The following is a 12,825-nucleotide window of genomic DNA, read 5'->3' on the forward strand; positions in this document are numbered from 1 at the left end:
TTGCGAAATCTCCCGGGCTGGGAAACTCTAGACTGCACTGCTCTTCTATCTCATAATTGCATTTGCCCTGCACAATGGACCAGTCAAATTAGCCTTCATTTGTAATCTTCTGGCTCAGGTCCTCTGGTCTCCGCCCCCTCCCGCTTTTCTGGAACCACCTCGATTCCCTTTTTTAAGTCGCATTAATTCCGTTTATGTAAACCATGGCCAAGAAGAGGGCTTGTCGCTGGTAATTCGAAAGGCGTAGACGGCGTAATAAAAAATCAACTTGCTTGGGGAGCTCCTTGGGAGCAAAGGGGGTGGCGGGGGCACTCCGGGCTGGGTGGGTGATGTACGGGACTGGAGCAATAGCGGAAAATATGGCCAAGCTTAAGGGTTGTCAGGCAACCTTAAGGAAATTGATTAAATTAAAGTCCTTTAAATAAAATGGTACCTTTAAAAAGGGTTCATCATGAAAACTAATCCTAGAAACTTTTAAAATCAAATTATTTGTTTTTATAAATAAAATATTGATAACCATATAGTAAATGTTGATTGAAAATTATACTCAATATTTTATTACGAGTATAAAGAAAGTAAAAAAAATAAATAAATGAATTTTCAAATTCATTCAATTATATTCAATTATTTTAAAAGATGTTTTATGTTTTGGGTGGATTTTTTGGTAACTGAATAGTTTGATACTAAAAAATTAAATGTTTTACTATTTTTCAAGCTTACATTTCTTTTAAAGCAAACAATTTAAAATTTCAGTTTGCCGTTGCTTTATAATTTTATCATTTGTTCTTATTCTTCTTCGACGTTTATAAATTTCCGTTTCAATCTTATTATAACTTTCCTTGCTGCACCAATTTTCTTCGTGTTGACCTGACAACCCTGTGACTTTGCGCACTGTGCAAACAACTTGCCAAAACCATGTTTCCATAATTACATGCAGAATGGCCTTTATGCCGCGGCAACCTGCTTCCGCCGCTTAGCCAATAATGCCAGATCCACCTCGGTTCGGGCCTCGTCCTCAACCTTCACCCATCACCCCTTTCCGCGGCAACCCAGCTGGCTGACCCACCGTCCTCATCATCATCATTGCAGCTCCGTCATCATCTTCGAGTGCCTCCACCATCGCAGCAGAAATTGAACAAAAGGGGCGTCGTCGCCGGCCAGGCTAAAAGTTTAAAAGCTTAGCCCGTCCAACAGCCAGGTAGGAACTGAAAACCGAACTACCAAACTACCAAAACCAAAACCAAAACAGTTGCACTGGCCAGGGATCCAGGCAGGAATCCATCGGTGCACTAGCTGCCAAGTCGGGTGTTCATGGTGAATTATGAAAATCGTTGCGAAATTAAGTTAAGAACTTTTTTCAGCTTAGCAGGAAGCAAAATGGGCAGCCGAAGTGGAAGTTGCAAATGGATATGACCACGTGAGAGGAACGTGAGTGACTGGATGAAAATCAAAAAAATCTTTTCAAATTATTTTTGAAAACATCAAGATTCATTATGGCAGCGCAACAACTCATTTTTATAAGAAACTTCCATACAACACTCTATCTTGAATTTAGTTTTAAATGTGTTATGCATATTTTATATGTCTTCGAAAATATTTACATAAAATATATCTATAATAATGAATAATAAGATATAATAATTATAATATCAAAATACGAATTATAATCAATACACAATATAATTTTCCTTTACAAAAATGTTATATATTAAAATGGTAAGAATTCCTTTTTAATATTTAATGGTCTATATTGCAGCAAAGTTGATAAAAAATAGTTTATAAAGCGTAGTTTTTTTTTTTTTTTAATTTTAACCTTCAAGTTGTAGTTTTTGTTTTGAGACCAAATTGATCTGCGATGGTTAATAGAAATATAATAATCTTTAGGTATTTATTTATTGTAGGTTTAGTTGTGCTTCCCCGAAATGTAATAGTCACGCAGCCACCTCTGTTTTTTCGCAACCGTTGAACCTTTGGCTTTATTAAATGGAGATGATCAATTTAAATATTTTGCAATTGTTGTTGCCGGTGGTGCGTGAGCGTTCTGACCCTCAGCTGCGGTGGCTCCTTGTGGCAGAGCTCCTTGTGGCAGAGCACCACCGCAGCTGGTGGAGCAGGAGCAGGAGCAGAATCACTGGAGCGGGGCAAGTGCATGCGGATCTTGATGCAACCTGCTGCGGATGCTGCTGCTGCTGCTGCCGATGCTGCCGCCTCCTCTCGATTTGTATAAAAAATGTGCTTCATTTTATTTGGCCGCGACCGGCGTCCGCCTCCATGGGTAAACGCCCCAACTCTCAAGCTCCGAAAGTTTGAGTCCCCAACCCAAAAAAAAAAAAAAACGCAGGCCAACCGAAAATGCAGCCAAACAAATCGCATATGGATCGAATGGATCGCTGGGATGCTGGCTGCCCATGGCTTCTGCTGGATTTTCTTTTTTTTTTCGCCAACGATTATCTAAATTGCATATGAAATTATTTTAATTAAAAATCTAATTTTCTTAGCTGCCTTACGCGATCCGAAAGAACCTCTTCTTCATTCTGTTTTTGTGGAGCAATAATTTCCCCTTCCTAATACAATTTTTGTTTACCATATATTGATCTTAAAATGATGGGAATTTTCGATGTTGCCGACTTGTTTGTTCATTGAACCTTTAATTTGACGCGATTAAAATGATATTAGTGGTGCAGCTCACATCTGTTGCAAAGGTTTTTCCTTCGGCAATTCCTTTATCATTCAACATTCCCTGTGGAAGGTGTGAAGATGTGACGGCGTCAGCTGGGGCATCATTCCACCAAACGTGACCATTTATTGATTAATGATGCATAATTTGGTGGGGAATATTAGTCGGCTCTTCTTTAATTGACGCCTTTCCGGTTCGGTTTCTTTAAAATTGGTTCAGCAAGGGTTGAAGAAGTCAGAGAATGCCAGAATTGCATAATGTAATATTTTTCGGGGGAGCAGAAAATGTTCTTAGAATTAACGAATTGGACAAATTGTAAATTTTAGTTACCAAAAATGACTTTGACCTAATCAAAAGATGTTAACAATGATATTCTGTATTAAAGAAAATATCTCCAGTTTCTTTCAATTTAAAGAATATAATTAAAATGCACCTATGTTGCCAAATATAGCAATGTAATTATTATTTCATTCGTTAGGTAGATTAAATTATAACATTTATAATGACAAATATATTTAGTTTTTATTTTATAAGGAGTCAAATAATAGTTGTGCATTTTTTTTTTTTATAATTTTTTTTTCGAATTCGCGTATTTTAAATATTTGTTCGGTAACAACTATCCGAATCAATAATAAAATATCAAAAGTACTTGTTTTTATAAATTTTCTATTAGGATTAAAGCAAACACCAACCATCTCGAATCGCTGCCATCTTCAGTAGCTGAGAAAATCCGAGTTCAATGCAATTCAATCAACCACCAACCGGTGCATAAAATTTAAATAAATGTTTGATTTGAATTTAATTGCTGCGCAGTGCAGAGAAGAGCAGAACCTGTCTGAGTTCCGTCAGAGAACCTCGATTGAATATAAATCAAATGCAACCGACAGCCGCTCATCATTGCAGATCAAAGGGACGCGCTAATCACACGCTGGGCCAAATAGGATCTAATTTCCACACAAGAAAACCCCAATGTTTTATATTAATATACGAGTATATATAAAGGGGAGATGTACAATAGATCATATGGAGATGCGTTTATAGAGAGATCAGGTGCAGTCGTTGAGCATTCAAATTTCGCGCATCTCGGGAAGATAAATGATGATGGAGCAGGTAAAAAAAAAATAAAGTATAGACGCTGGCAGGTAACCCAACGAAACCATTTCAATTTGAATTTCGACAATAATTAAGCGCAACAATGGATTTATTGAGTTTTCCTACTCCGCAGCCAACGATTTGCTTCTGCGGTTGCCAGCGAGCCTACAATTAGTTGGGAACTCAAAACCCTATACCTATACCAATACCAATTCGTAGACTATCCCATCCGATCTCGTGGCAGTTGCAATTATCATAATTATTTTCATTCATGCGGCGATGCATTGAGCATCTCCGACTGACATTTCGTCGGCTCTCCGCCGGTGTAGATTGGCGAGATAAATCCAAGTCGGCGGTGAATGAAATGTCTGAGTTCTTAACGCCGTTTCCCTTTTTGTTATCCCGATCTTATGTTCCCATAGATTCCCAGTAGCAGAAGTTGGGGAAAGAGGATGCGGCCCAGTGTTTTGTTTTTCCTTGCATTTCCGGCACTTGCTGCGTGAGCTGCACCTATTTTGAATACCCTTATGTGGAAAATGGGGTTATAACGATGTTACTTCCCCAAATCTTGATTTGAATTGACCGAAATGTAAACAAAACATTTTAATAGGTTCTCTTTTCGATGGCATGTTTATAGAATTATTGAGTTGCAACGAAAAAATACGATTTGTCATTTTCTATTCAGAGCATACCTGTGATTAATAAATAAAATATATGAAATTTTCATTAATAAAAAAAAATGTTTCATATTTAAAAACACTAATTTCAGTATGTCCAGTAGGTTTTGGCATTAAAAAAATTTTTCGAGCTTTAAGATACAAATTAAAATTGAAGAAGTCGAAATTCAACATAAATGAATAAGCACACTTTTTTTATTACCTATTTAACCAATTATATAAATTAAATTATTTTTTTTATTATATTTTCTTATTTATTGTAGAAAACTACTGAAAAATATATACAACTTAATTTGTTTAATATTATATTAATGGTTCTCATCTATTTGCTTGTCTATCTCTACTTAAAGAATGCATCCACTTTGTATTTGCTAGACCATTTCCCATAAGTTTCTATGCCATTGTATCATTGTATGAGGCTGCCTCATTTATGGCAAATTATTGTTCAAATCGTAATGGGAAGCTTGCCTCAGACTCGGGTGATGGATCGCCTCAGATGCTAACGATCTTGAGTCTAGATGAATATCACGAATATCTAACAGAAAATCTAATCAAAGAAACCAGCTTCGGTGGGTTACATTTGCCTAAATCGACTTTAATTTCCGGTCGCGTGTTGGTTAAGATTATTCGTTTTTAGCCCTCATCCCATTGTTTTACTTTAAATTTTTGATAATTGCGCACTTAAAGAGGTTTGGTTTTTTGTGGGTTTTGCATGTCATGAGGGCATTTCCGAGCTGGAGCATAGGAAATGGATTTACATATGAAGATGAATGGTAATGAGTGCGATTTAAATATGGGTAAATTGGGGTTTTTTTTTCTTCAAGCACAATTGAGGTCACGGAAGGTGTTTTTCAAGTCCCTCGAGTGAGATCATCAAACGGCAAAATGGCAATTTCAATAATCGAAAGAAAACAAGATGTTGCAACCCCCTTTTTTGCGTTCAGAAGGAGCAACAGGATGTGTGGCAGCAACTTTAACCCCTTGTGGTCTTCTTGTCCTTGTCCCTTAAGACGGATGAAGTGTTTGACAACCCTTTCAATCTTCATAAATGTTCGCACTCGTGGCACAAGGCGTCCTTGCTCCTGTTGCAATATTAGCTTGGGTCTCGGGTCTCTGAGTCCCTTGTGTCGCATCCTTTTTTTCTGTTCAACTCTATCAAGATGAGTGCCACCCCTTGCCAATAAAAAATGAAATCTGTTTCGATGCATAAAAAATTGAAAATCCCATAAGCATGCGTTTGGCACGAGTTTTTTCTTTGGCAAAAGGGTTCCCCCATTTCTTGAGGCTTGTTTCTTGGGCAGAAGGCCATGAAAAATGGCTGTGCTCTTGTTAACACGTTGTAAATACCTCATTTTTCACTTAACGGGTTTTTAAATACACATATGCAATTGAGGGGAGGCTTTGGGGCAGGGAAAAATGGGAGGTTGTTGGGGAAAAAGGGTTAAACCTTTTTCTGGGAGTAGTGAGAGTGAAAGTTTTTGAGAATGTTTTGCAAAGTGTAACCTGTACACTTAGCTGGTGAAATAAGCATCTATATAAAAATATTTTTTTTATAAATTGCAACTTAGGCTAATTTTGTGAACAAGTGATTTCATTATTCACCTTAAGTTTCTTCGTTGTAAATAAAAAAATAGCTTTTGTCATGCTAAATGATTCTTCATTACATTCTTAATACTTGTTAATTATTGACATTCAAAGATTAATTGTTATATAATTGTTTAATTGTTATATAAAATTTCCTTAAAATACTTTTTTTTTGTTATCTCAAGGTTTTGGAAATTTTAATTTAATGGTTTTGTTACTTCAAAAAAGCTTTAAGGCTTACTAAAGTATTGATGGGCAAATGTATTATTATTATTAAAATACTGCAAAATGTTTTCTTCGGCGATGTATTTTTATTTAATATAATAGATTATTGAATTCTTATTTAAAGTTCTTTGTATCAAATGATTTATTTCTATTTCAAACTATTCATCTACTATTATTGATTTCTTCTTAAGATCCCCTTACCATTATAAATAATATAATTATTTTACCCAAGTTTTCGAACACCTTTCTTTCTTTGTGATATTAAACCCACGACATTTCTCGATTCCCACTCACCTGATGGTGCGACTGCCGCCTGCTGCTGGTGGAGCATGGGGCTGCAGCTGGGCCCCTCCGAGGGAGACTCCATGAATTCCTGCTTGACTTGGATGTGCGGCAGGCGGAGCAATCCCTCAAATGCCGCCTTGGTGGGTGGAACTGGTGGGCAGTTGTCTTTAGGGTTAAAGCCATTCAAATGGCCAACGTTAGCGGCATAATTAGCCGCCGATGTTGCCATTGCCGGCAGTTGCAGTTGATCGTTGACTAGAGTGGCTGAAACGCCTTGGCCGGTAATTTGAACATTAACACCTGCCGCCGATGTTGCCGTTGCAAGGCAATGAGTTGCTGCTGTCTGCGACGTCAGCAACATGGTTGCTGCTGCTGCTGCTGTTGCTGCTTCTACTGCTTCTACTGCTGCTGAAGTTGAGCTCAAGTGTTGATGATGGGAATTGTTGGCGAGTGTTGTTGCCAGCAGTAATGGCATAGTTGTTGCTACCACCGATGTTGCTGTTGTTGCTCTTGTTGCCGTTGATGTTGCTGCTGTTGCGTTGCAGTTCGTCAGCAGCAAATTGCGTCGCTTTGATTTATGGCTGCCCCAACTGCTCCTTGTTGCCTGTGGCGACTTGTCTGCCGCTCCGGTTGCCGTCTCAGATTATGATATTGACCCATGGACCGCTGGCGATATATATTCCTGCCTCCTGCCTGCAAACGGTCGATAATTAAAAGTGTCTTCTTCTGCTGAAAGCTTAATTTGCTGTAAAGTGCATTTTAAAAAGTGGTTATTAAATGCACAACACTACGATTTTTGAGTTTCGATAGAGGAAGTAATTGAATTTCCCCTAAGAAACTTTTGGAAATTGGATCACGTTTCAGGTGAAAACAGTGAATTGGTTTGAATTTGAGTTTATATTTGCCCGCAAGTTTATTACTTAGATTACCTAGTTCTGTTTAATAAGTGCTTCATGAGTAAGCCGCTCTGTCTGGGCTTTTTGCGATTATCAAGTTTGTATTTTGATAGGAAATTGTGGGAATATGGGTCACTAAATAGGATAGGTCTTTATTTTTTAATCTAAGAAACTTATTAGGGACATCACCCTAATTTAAATAAAATCAAATTAGTTAAGTGCTAAGTATATAAAAACTCGAATCACTCTTCAAAAAGTTCATTTTGTACCCTTCAATTCAATTCAAACAATTTCCTTAAACTTTCCCATGGCCTGTGAAATCAGCTCCCACAACTCTAAAGTGGTTGTATAAAACTTTACAGCAGTAGACACCATAAAAGGCACTAAAACCTAAACTTTGTATTATTATGCAAACAAAAAAAAAAAAAAAGTAAAAAGTGACAGACATATTTACCAAATGTGGTTTGATGGTTTGAAACGAAATTGTTGTAAATTGAAAACAAATTGAAGTCAAATGTGATAAGAATTGGGTGGGAGTAAAAAAATCAGAGTTTTGCTGTGGCGATGAAATCAAAGGAAATAGAAATGGGAAATTAAAGTTCATAGAGGCGGAGAAAAATAACAACGACGACGATCAAATGCCCCGAACAACAAGTCACCTCGCCGATAAGATACGGCGCTGAAAAGTGCATCGAGTTTATGGAAATGGTTATTTACATACATAACCATATATATGGTAGAGGCAAAAGGCGGCATGGGTAACTAACATTAATGGCACTTGTAAACAAATCAATTGAGTTGTCAGTATCGACGGCAAATTGGCCAGAGCCAAAGTGCCACACGAAGATTGTTTATCAATTTTGCCAGTCGGTAAATTATGTTCTTTGCATGTCAGCAACCAATTGCCAAGAATCGATATACCGGCCACATCAAAGTGAACGCCGACTAAATGCTGTCACTTTTCCCCACTGCTACTTTCAATAATTCCCAATCGAGTCGGTAATTTCATAGTCGACCGATATCGGGGCTTTCGCTATTTTTGTTTAACTTTATCTTGTTTTAAAATTAAACACAATTGCTTACCCAACTTGGGATCGTATCGCCTGTCGTATAATACCGAACATTGCGATTGTTTGTCTCCAATTTGGAATGTGTGTTTTCATAATTTTCTATTGGCAGTACATAGTTCGGTTGTAAAGATAGGCGCTAACGAAGTACGGTGATGTGATTTGCCCGACTTTCGGTTGAGGAATTGTGTTTGTCGTGATTATCGAATCATTGCCAGGAGTGGAGCAGTTAAAACACCATAAAAATATATGCGGGATATCAAAGATGAAGTAAGCATGTGGTTTAATGCTTATACTTCATGTTTAGGCAATTAGAAAGGAATTCCTTATGAACAGCTTTCAACGAAAAATACTTGGTTAAAAGTTAATTTGGTAATAACTAATTTGCTCGATAAATGAAATAGTAATAAATTCTAGGAGATATATATATAAAGATTACTTAGCTTTCAGTTCACTTGAAAAAAATATTTAATTAACCCTCTTTGGGATTATTTGCTATCCAGGACGAAATTCGAAAGCACATTGATTAGTCACCAATTAATTATTGAATAAATTGTGGTATTGTTAAACTTGTATTGAAATATTAAAAATTTCAATGGTGATATTTATCTTGATTAGTACCTAATTATACTTTGTTTTTTATTTATAAATGATACAAATGAAAATTAAACATAAATATGGGTATATTTAGTGAGAATTATTCCTTTGTTATTTTAGTAATAGTAAATAAAAGTGTGGTTTAGGAAAGTTCTCTTGTCTTACTGCAATAGTCAGCTAAATCGGGACACTTGTTGGCCCCCAAACACATATGGCCAATTAAGGACGCAAAGGCACACTCATGGGAAAGCTCATTAAGAATCTGACAAGCCACTAAAAACAATTTCCCCTCCCTTGGCTCTTTCATCTGGCTGATCCATCTTGCAGATCCATCGATCCAGTTGAGTGTGGGCGTTACAAGACAAGCTCCTTGACACACTCAAAATGGTCCTAAAAAGAGGTAAACTTACTTGGACTGGATGATGATGGCGCACCTCCTTACTGGTTTTCCCTTTATTGTTTTAAACGTTTTTTCTCCTGTCACGAATTATAATTTAATTGTTTATTTTGCCACACTTTTATAGGTTGTAATTGCCAACGAGAATCGCGACAGCTTCACGCCCCTTCTGCGTTTTCTGAAGGGGGAGGTGAGGTGCGGTGATCTCTGCCTTTTGGGACAATTCTCCGAGACACGCTTTTTGATTGACTTCCGACAAACGACTGACTTAAAAAAACGCGCAAGGAGATATGGGCAAAAAGTATAAAAAAAAACACACGGAGTGAAGAAAAGAGAAAGAGCAAAAAGAAGCCAAGTTCGCGACGACTTCCGACGACGACCGACGTATCCACAAAATGTCAAGCGAGTACAAAAAAATACTTTTTTTTATAGAAGATGTTAGTGAGAGTGAGTGAGTGTGCGAGTGTATTGGTCTGCCTGCGATTGTGTGTGTGTGTGTGTGTAAGGGAAGGGGGGACTATAAAACAGGTGGAGGGGGCGTTTTGTGGGTGTTTTGGGGCGTTTGACTTCGTTTTTCTTTCTTCTTCCTCTCGCTGTTTTTTTTTTTGCAGGAGGTTTTAAAATCAAAAGCGTGTATTGTGTGGGTGGGATATCGTTGCCAGTGTGTGCGAGTCCTATATGTATATGTATATAGGTGGGTGGCTCTTATCGGATTTCGAATTATGTATGTATTGACTGCTGCCGCTTCTGTTCGCTCAGGGGAGAAATAATATGGGGACTCCTAAGTTGATTTGTAGTTTAGAGCGGCATAAAAATTTCCTTTGCATAAGACACAAAACGATAAAAAGAGAGGGAACGATACGGAAGACAGAGATGGCTGCTGAGGCATACAAATTGTTGGATTTATAAAATATAAACTTTCTTGTGTACAGGCTCAAAATACAAAAGAGAATTGCTTATATACAAATTTCAAGTAGTTGTTGTTAATAACGCAAGCAAACTTAAAAAACTAATTCGTTGAACAATAAATACATTTATGTCCATTAAATAGTTTTTTGGGTTGGAGATTGTGTGCTTATACGATTTAATTAAAATATATAACTTTAGTTCTGTCTAAATAAAAATATAGTGCCTGGGAACGATAAGATAAGGATAAAATGATATTCCAGTATTTAGAGCTTTATCAGCTTAAGACAATGTTAGTGCTATTTCGAAAATTAAGAAATAAAAAAAATATATTAAACAAACACTTTGTTTCGCTTAAAAATGTTTCTAAAAATGTTTTTCCAATTTCAAATACGACATGTTTTTGTAATGAGAGTGAAGAAGGATTAAAATCCAAATCAGTATTTTCCGACGGCATTGCACTTGTCCGAAATCACAGCACTGTTCACATTACGTATACGCCCCGTGGAGCAACCCGCAAAAATCAGCGAAGTACAAAAATATCGGCAATGCTATGATGGCAGAACCGAGAATTATTCGCTGCTCTGTCAAAATGCGAATGTCAAGGCAAAAAAAAGCAAATGCAGTAGGATAACCAACAGAAACCGATGAAGCGGCCACAAAACGGCGGCAAAAGGCAAAAAGCGATAAACGCATAAATTAAAATAATTACAAGAGGCGTCCTCAGAAGGTTGTTGTTGCTGTCACGCACACACAGCTAGTTGAAGAGCCGGGGAAAAAAACAAGAAAAAATCGCGAGGACGACAACCGACAAACGGCCAACGGAGTGGCAACTGAAAAACTGCAATTGAATGCAACTTGACCAGGCCAAAGCAGCTAGAAGAAGAGCAGTACTAGCTGAATAAATGGAAGAAGAAGCAGGAACAGAAGCTAGTAAACATACACTAAAAAAAACGGACTTAGTTTACTACTTGGCTGCAATAACAGGCGTTGCAATAAAAAAGGTAAAAGTAATATAAAAGATAAAAGAATATTTAAATCTAAATACATATATTAAATTAAACTAATAACATTTTTTTTGACAATGATGATCATAAAATAGGTATTGTTTAAGATTTGGCAATATAGAATAGTTCTTAAAAAAAGTTCCTATAGTAGGTACATAAAACAAGTTTTTTCATTTATTTTTATATATTTGCATTGCAATTTATATGTAAATTTAAATGAAAACATTTTCAACCAGCCAACATAAGTCATAAAAATAATATAAAAAACATTTGTTTTATATTCTTGAATATTCATATATTTTCTGAGTGTAGAATCACCATCAGCAGATTTTTCTCGCTCGGCAACTTGGAATCCACATTGTTGCAACAATGTTGTTGTTGCTGTTGCCGCTGCTGTTGATTTTATTCAAAATGGTTTGTTTATGCCTGAATAGCGAGAGAGTGAGAGAGGGAGAGGAGGTAAAAATCTTGTTGGGGAAATATCCCACTCACCCACACATTCTCAAAGTGGGCAGCCGGCAGCCAATCGTCTTGGAGCTTTGGCGCTCTCCGTGGCGCATGCTCGCTCTTCTTCACAAACACGCTCTTTCGCCGCTTCATTTCGAGTGTGTGTGCGAATTCGCCGCGGCGTACAGATGCTGAAAAAAAGAGAGAACGAGAGGGCTTTTACCTTTTGACTTTTCTTTTGGAAACAGCGACTGCTAATTTCCGTTCATTAAAGTTGGCAGCGTCTCGCTCACTATTCTATATGTGCCACTCCCCCTTTTGCTTTTCGCCCCCTCTGTGGTGAGTCCTTAAAGATATTTCGCCTTGGCCGCAACTTTAATTTCATTGATTAGCGCCGAGGAAATTCCCTCCTTGGCCCTTTTATTTTTGGTTTGTCACTTATATTCAACTTGTCTGCCTGTCTGCTTGTGTTTTGGTTTCTTGTACATCTCCCTTTACTTCCTCTTCTCCACTATTTTTTCTTATTTTCTGTTTTCTAAGCATTTAAGATGTGGCTGTGTCGGGATGGTTAAGTCCAACTAATCGATGGGCTGAAAATGGGATAGTTGTGGGGATAGGTTCTGGGAAGTATTCTTAAACTATTTATGTGATAACTATAAATATGCCTTCAAAAGGTACCAGGATAATATTTGTAAATGTGGTTAAGATGGATAATTGAAAAATATTAAAACTAAATTTTATTTTGCATTGTTTCTTGTGTGTAAACTATGTATTTTCTTGACATATTCAAAAAGTCTTAATTTCATATGAAATAGTTTTTTGGCCTTGAAATCTATTTTTCTTTTTTGTCTACTATAACCAATAAAATTGAGTTTTTTTAAATGTTAAACTACCTCTCAACTTACTGAATAAAAGTTAGTTAAATTAGAAAAGCCTTCGCTTTTATGTCTTAGCACCCACCCCATGAA

General features: G+C 37.0%; 1 protein-coding gene across 2 annotated transcripts in view; it reads right to left on the minus strand.

Moving 5' to 3' along the window:
* The window catches only part of LOC108094496 (POU domain protein 2), a 32,103-nt gene extending 22,358 nt beyond the window's left edge, over positions 1–9,745 (minus strand). For both annotated transcript variants that reach the window (XM_043208694.1, XM_043208695.1), the window contains exons 1-2: positions 9,511–9,745; positions 6,550–7,233 (exon numbers count right to left, since the gene is read on the minus strand). In XM_043208694.1, the coding sequence (XP_043064629.1) occupies positions 6,550–7,015 (466 nt within the window). In that variant the 5' untranslated portion in view covers positions 7,016–7,233; positions 9,511–9,745. The remainder of the gene's footprint in view (positions 1–6,549; positions 7,234–9,510) is intronic.
* Positions 9,746–12,825: the final 3,080 nt, after the last annotated feature.

Source organism: Drosophila ficusphila, unplaced genomic scaffold, assembly GCF_018152265.1.
Source record: "Drosophila ficusphila isolate 14025-0441.05 unplaced genomic scaffold, ASM1815226v1 contig_607, whole genome shotgun sequence".
Lineage (NCBI taxonomy): Eukaryota > Metazoa > Arthropoda > Insecta > Diptera > Drosophilidae > Drosophila > Drosophila ficusphila.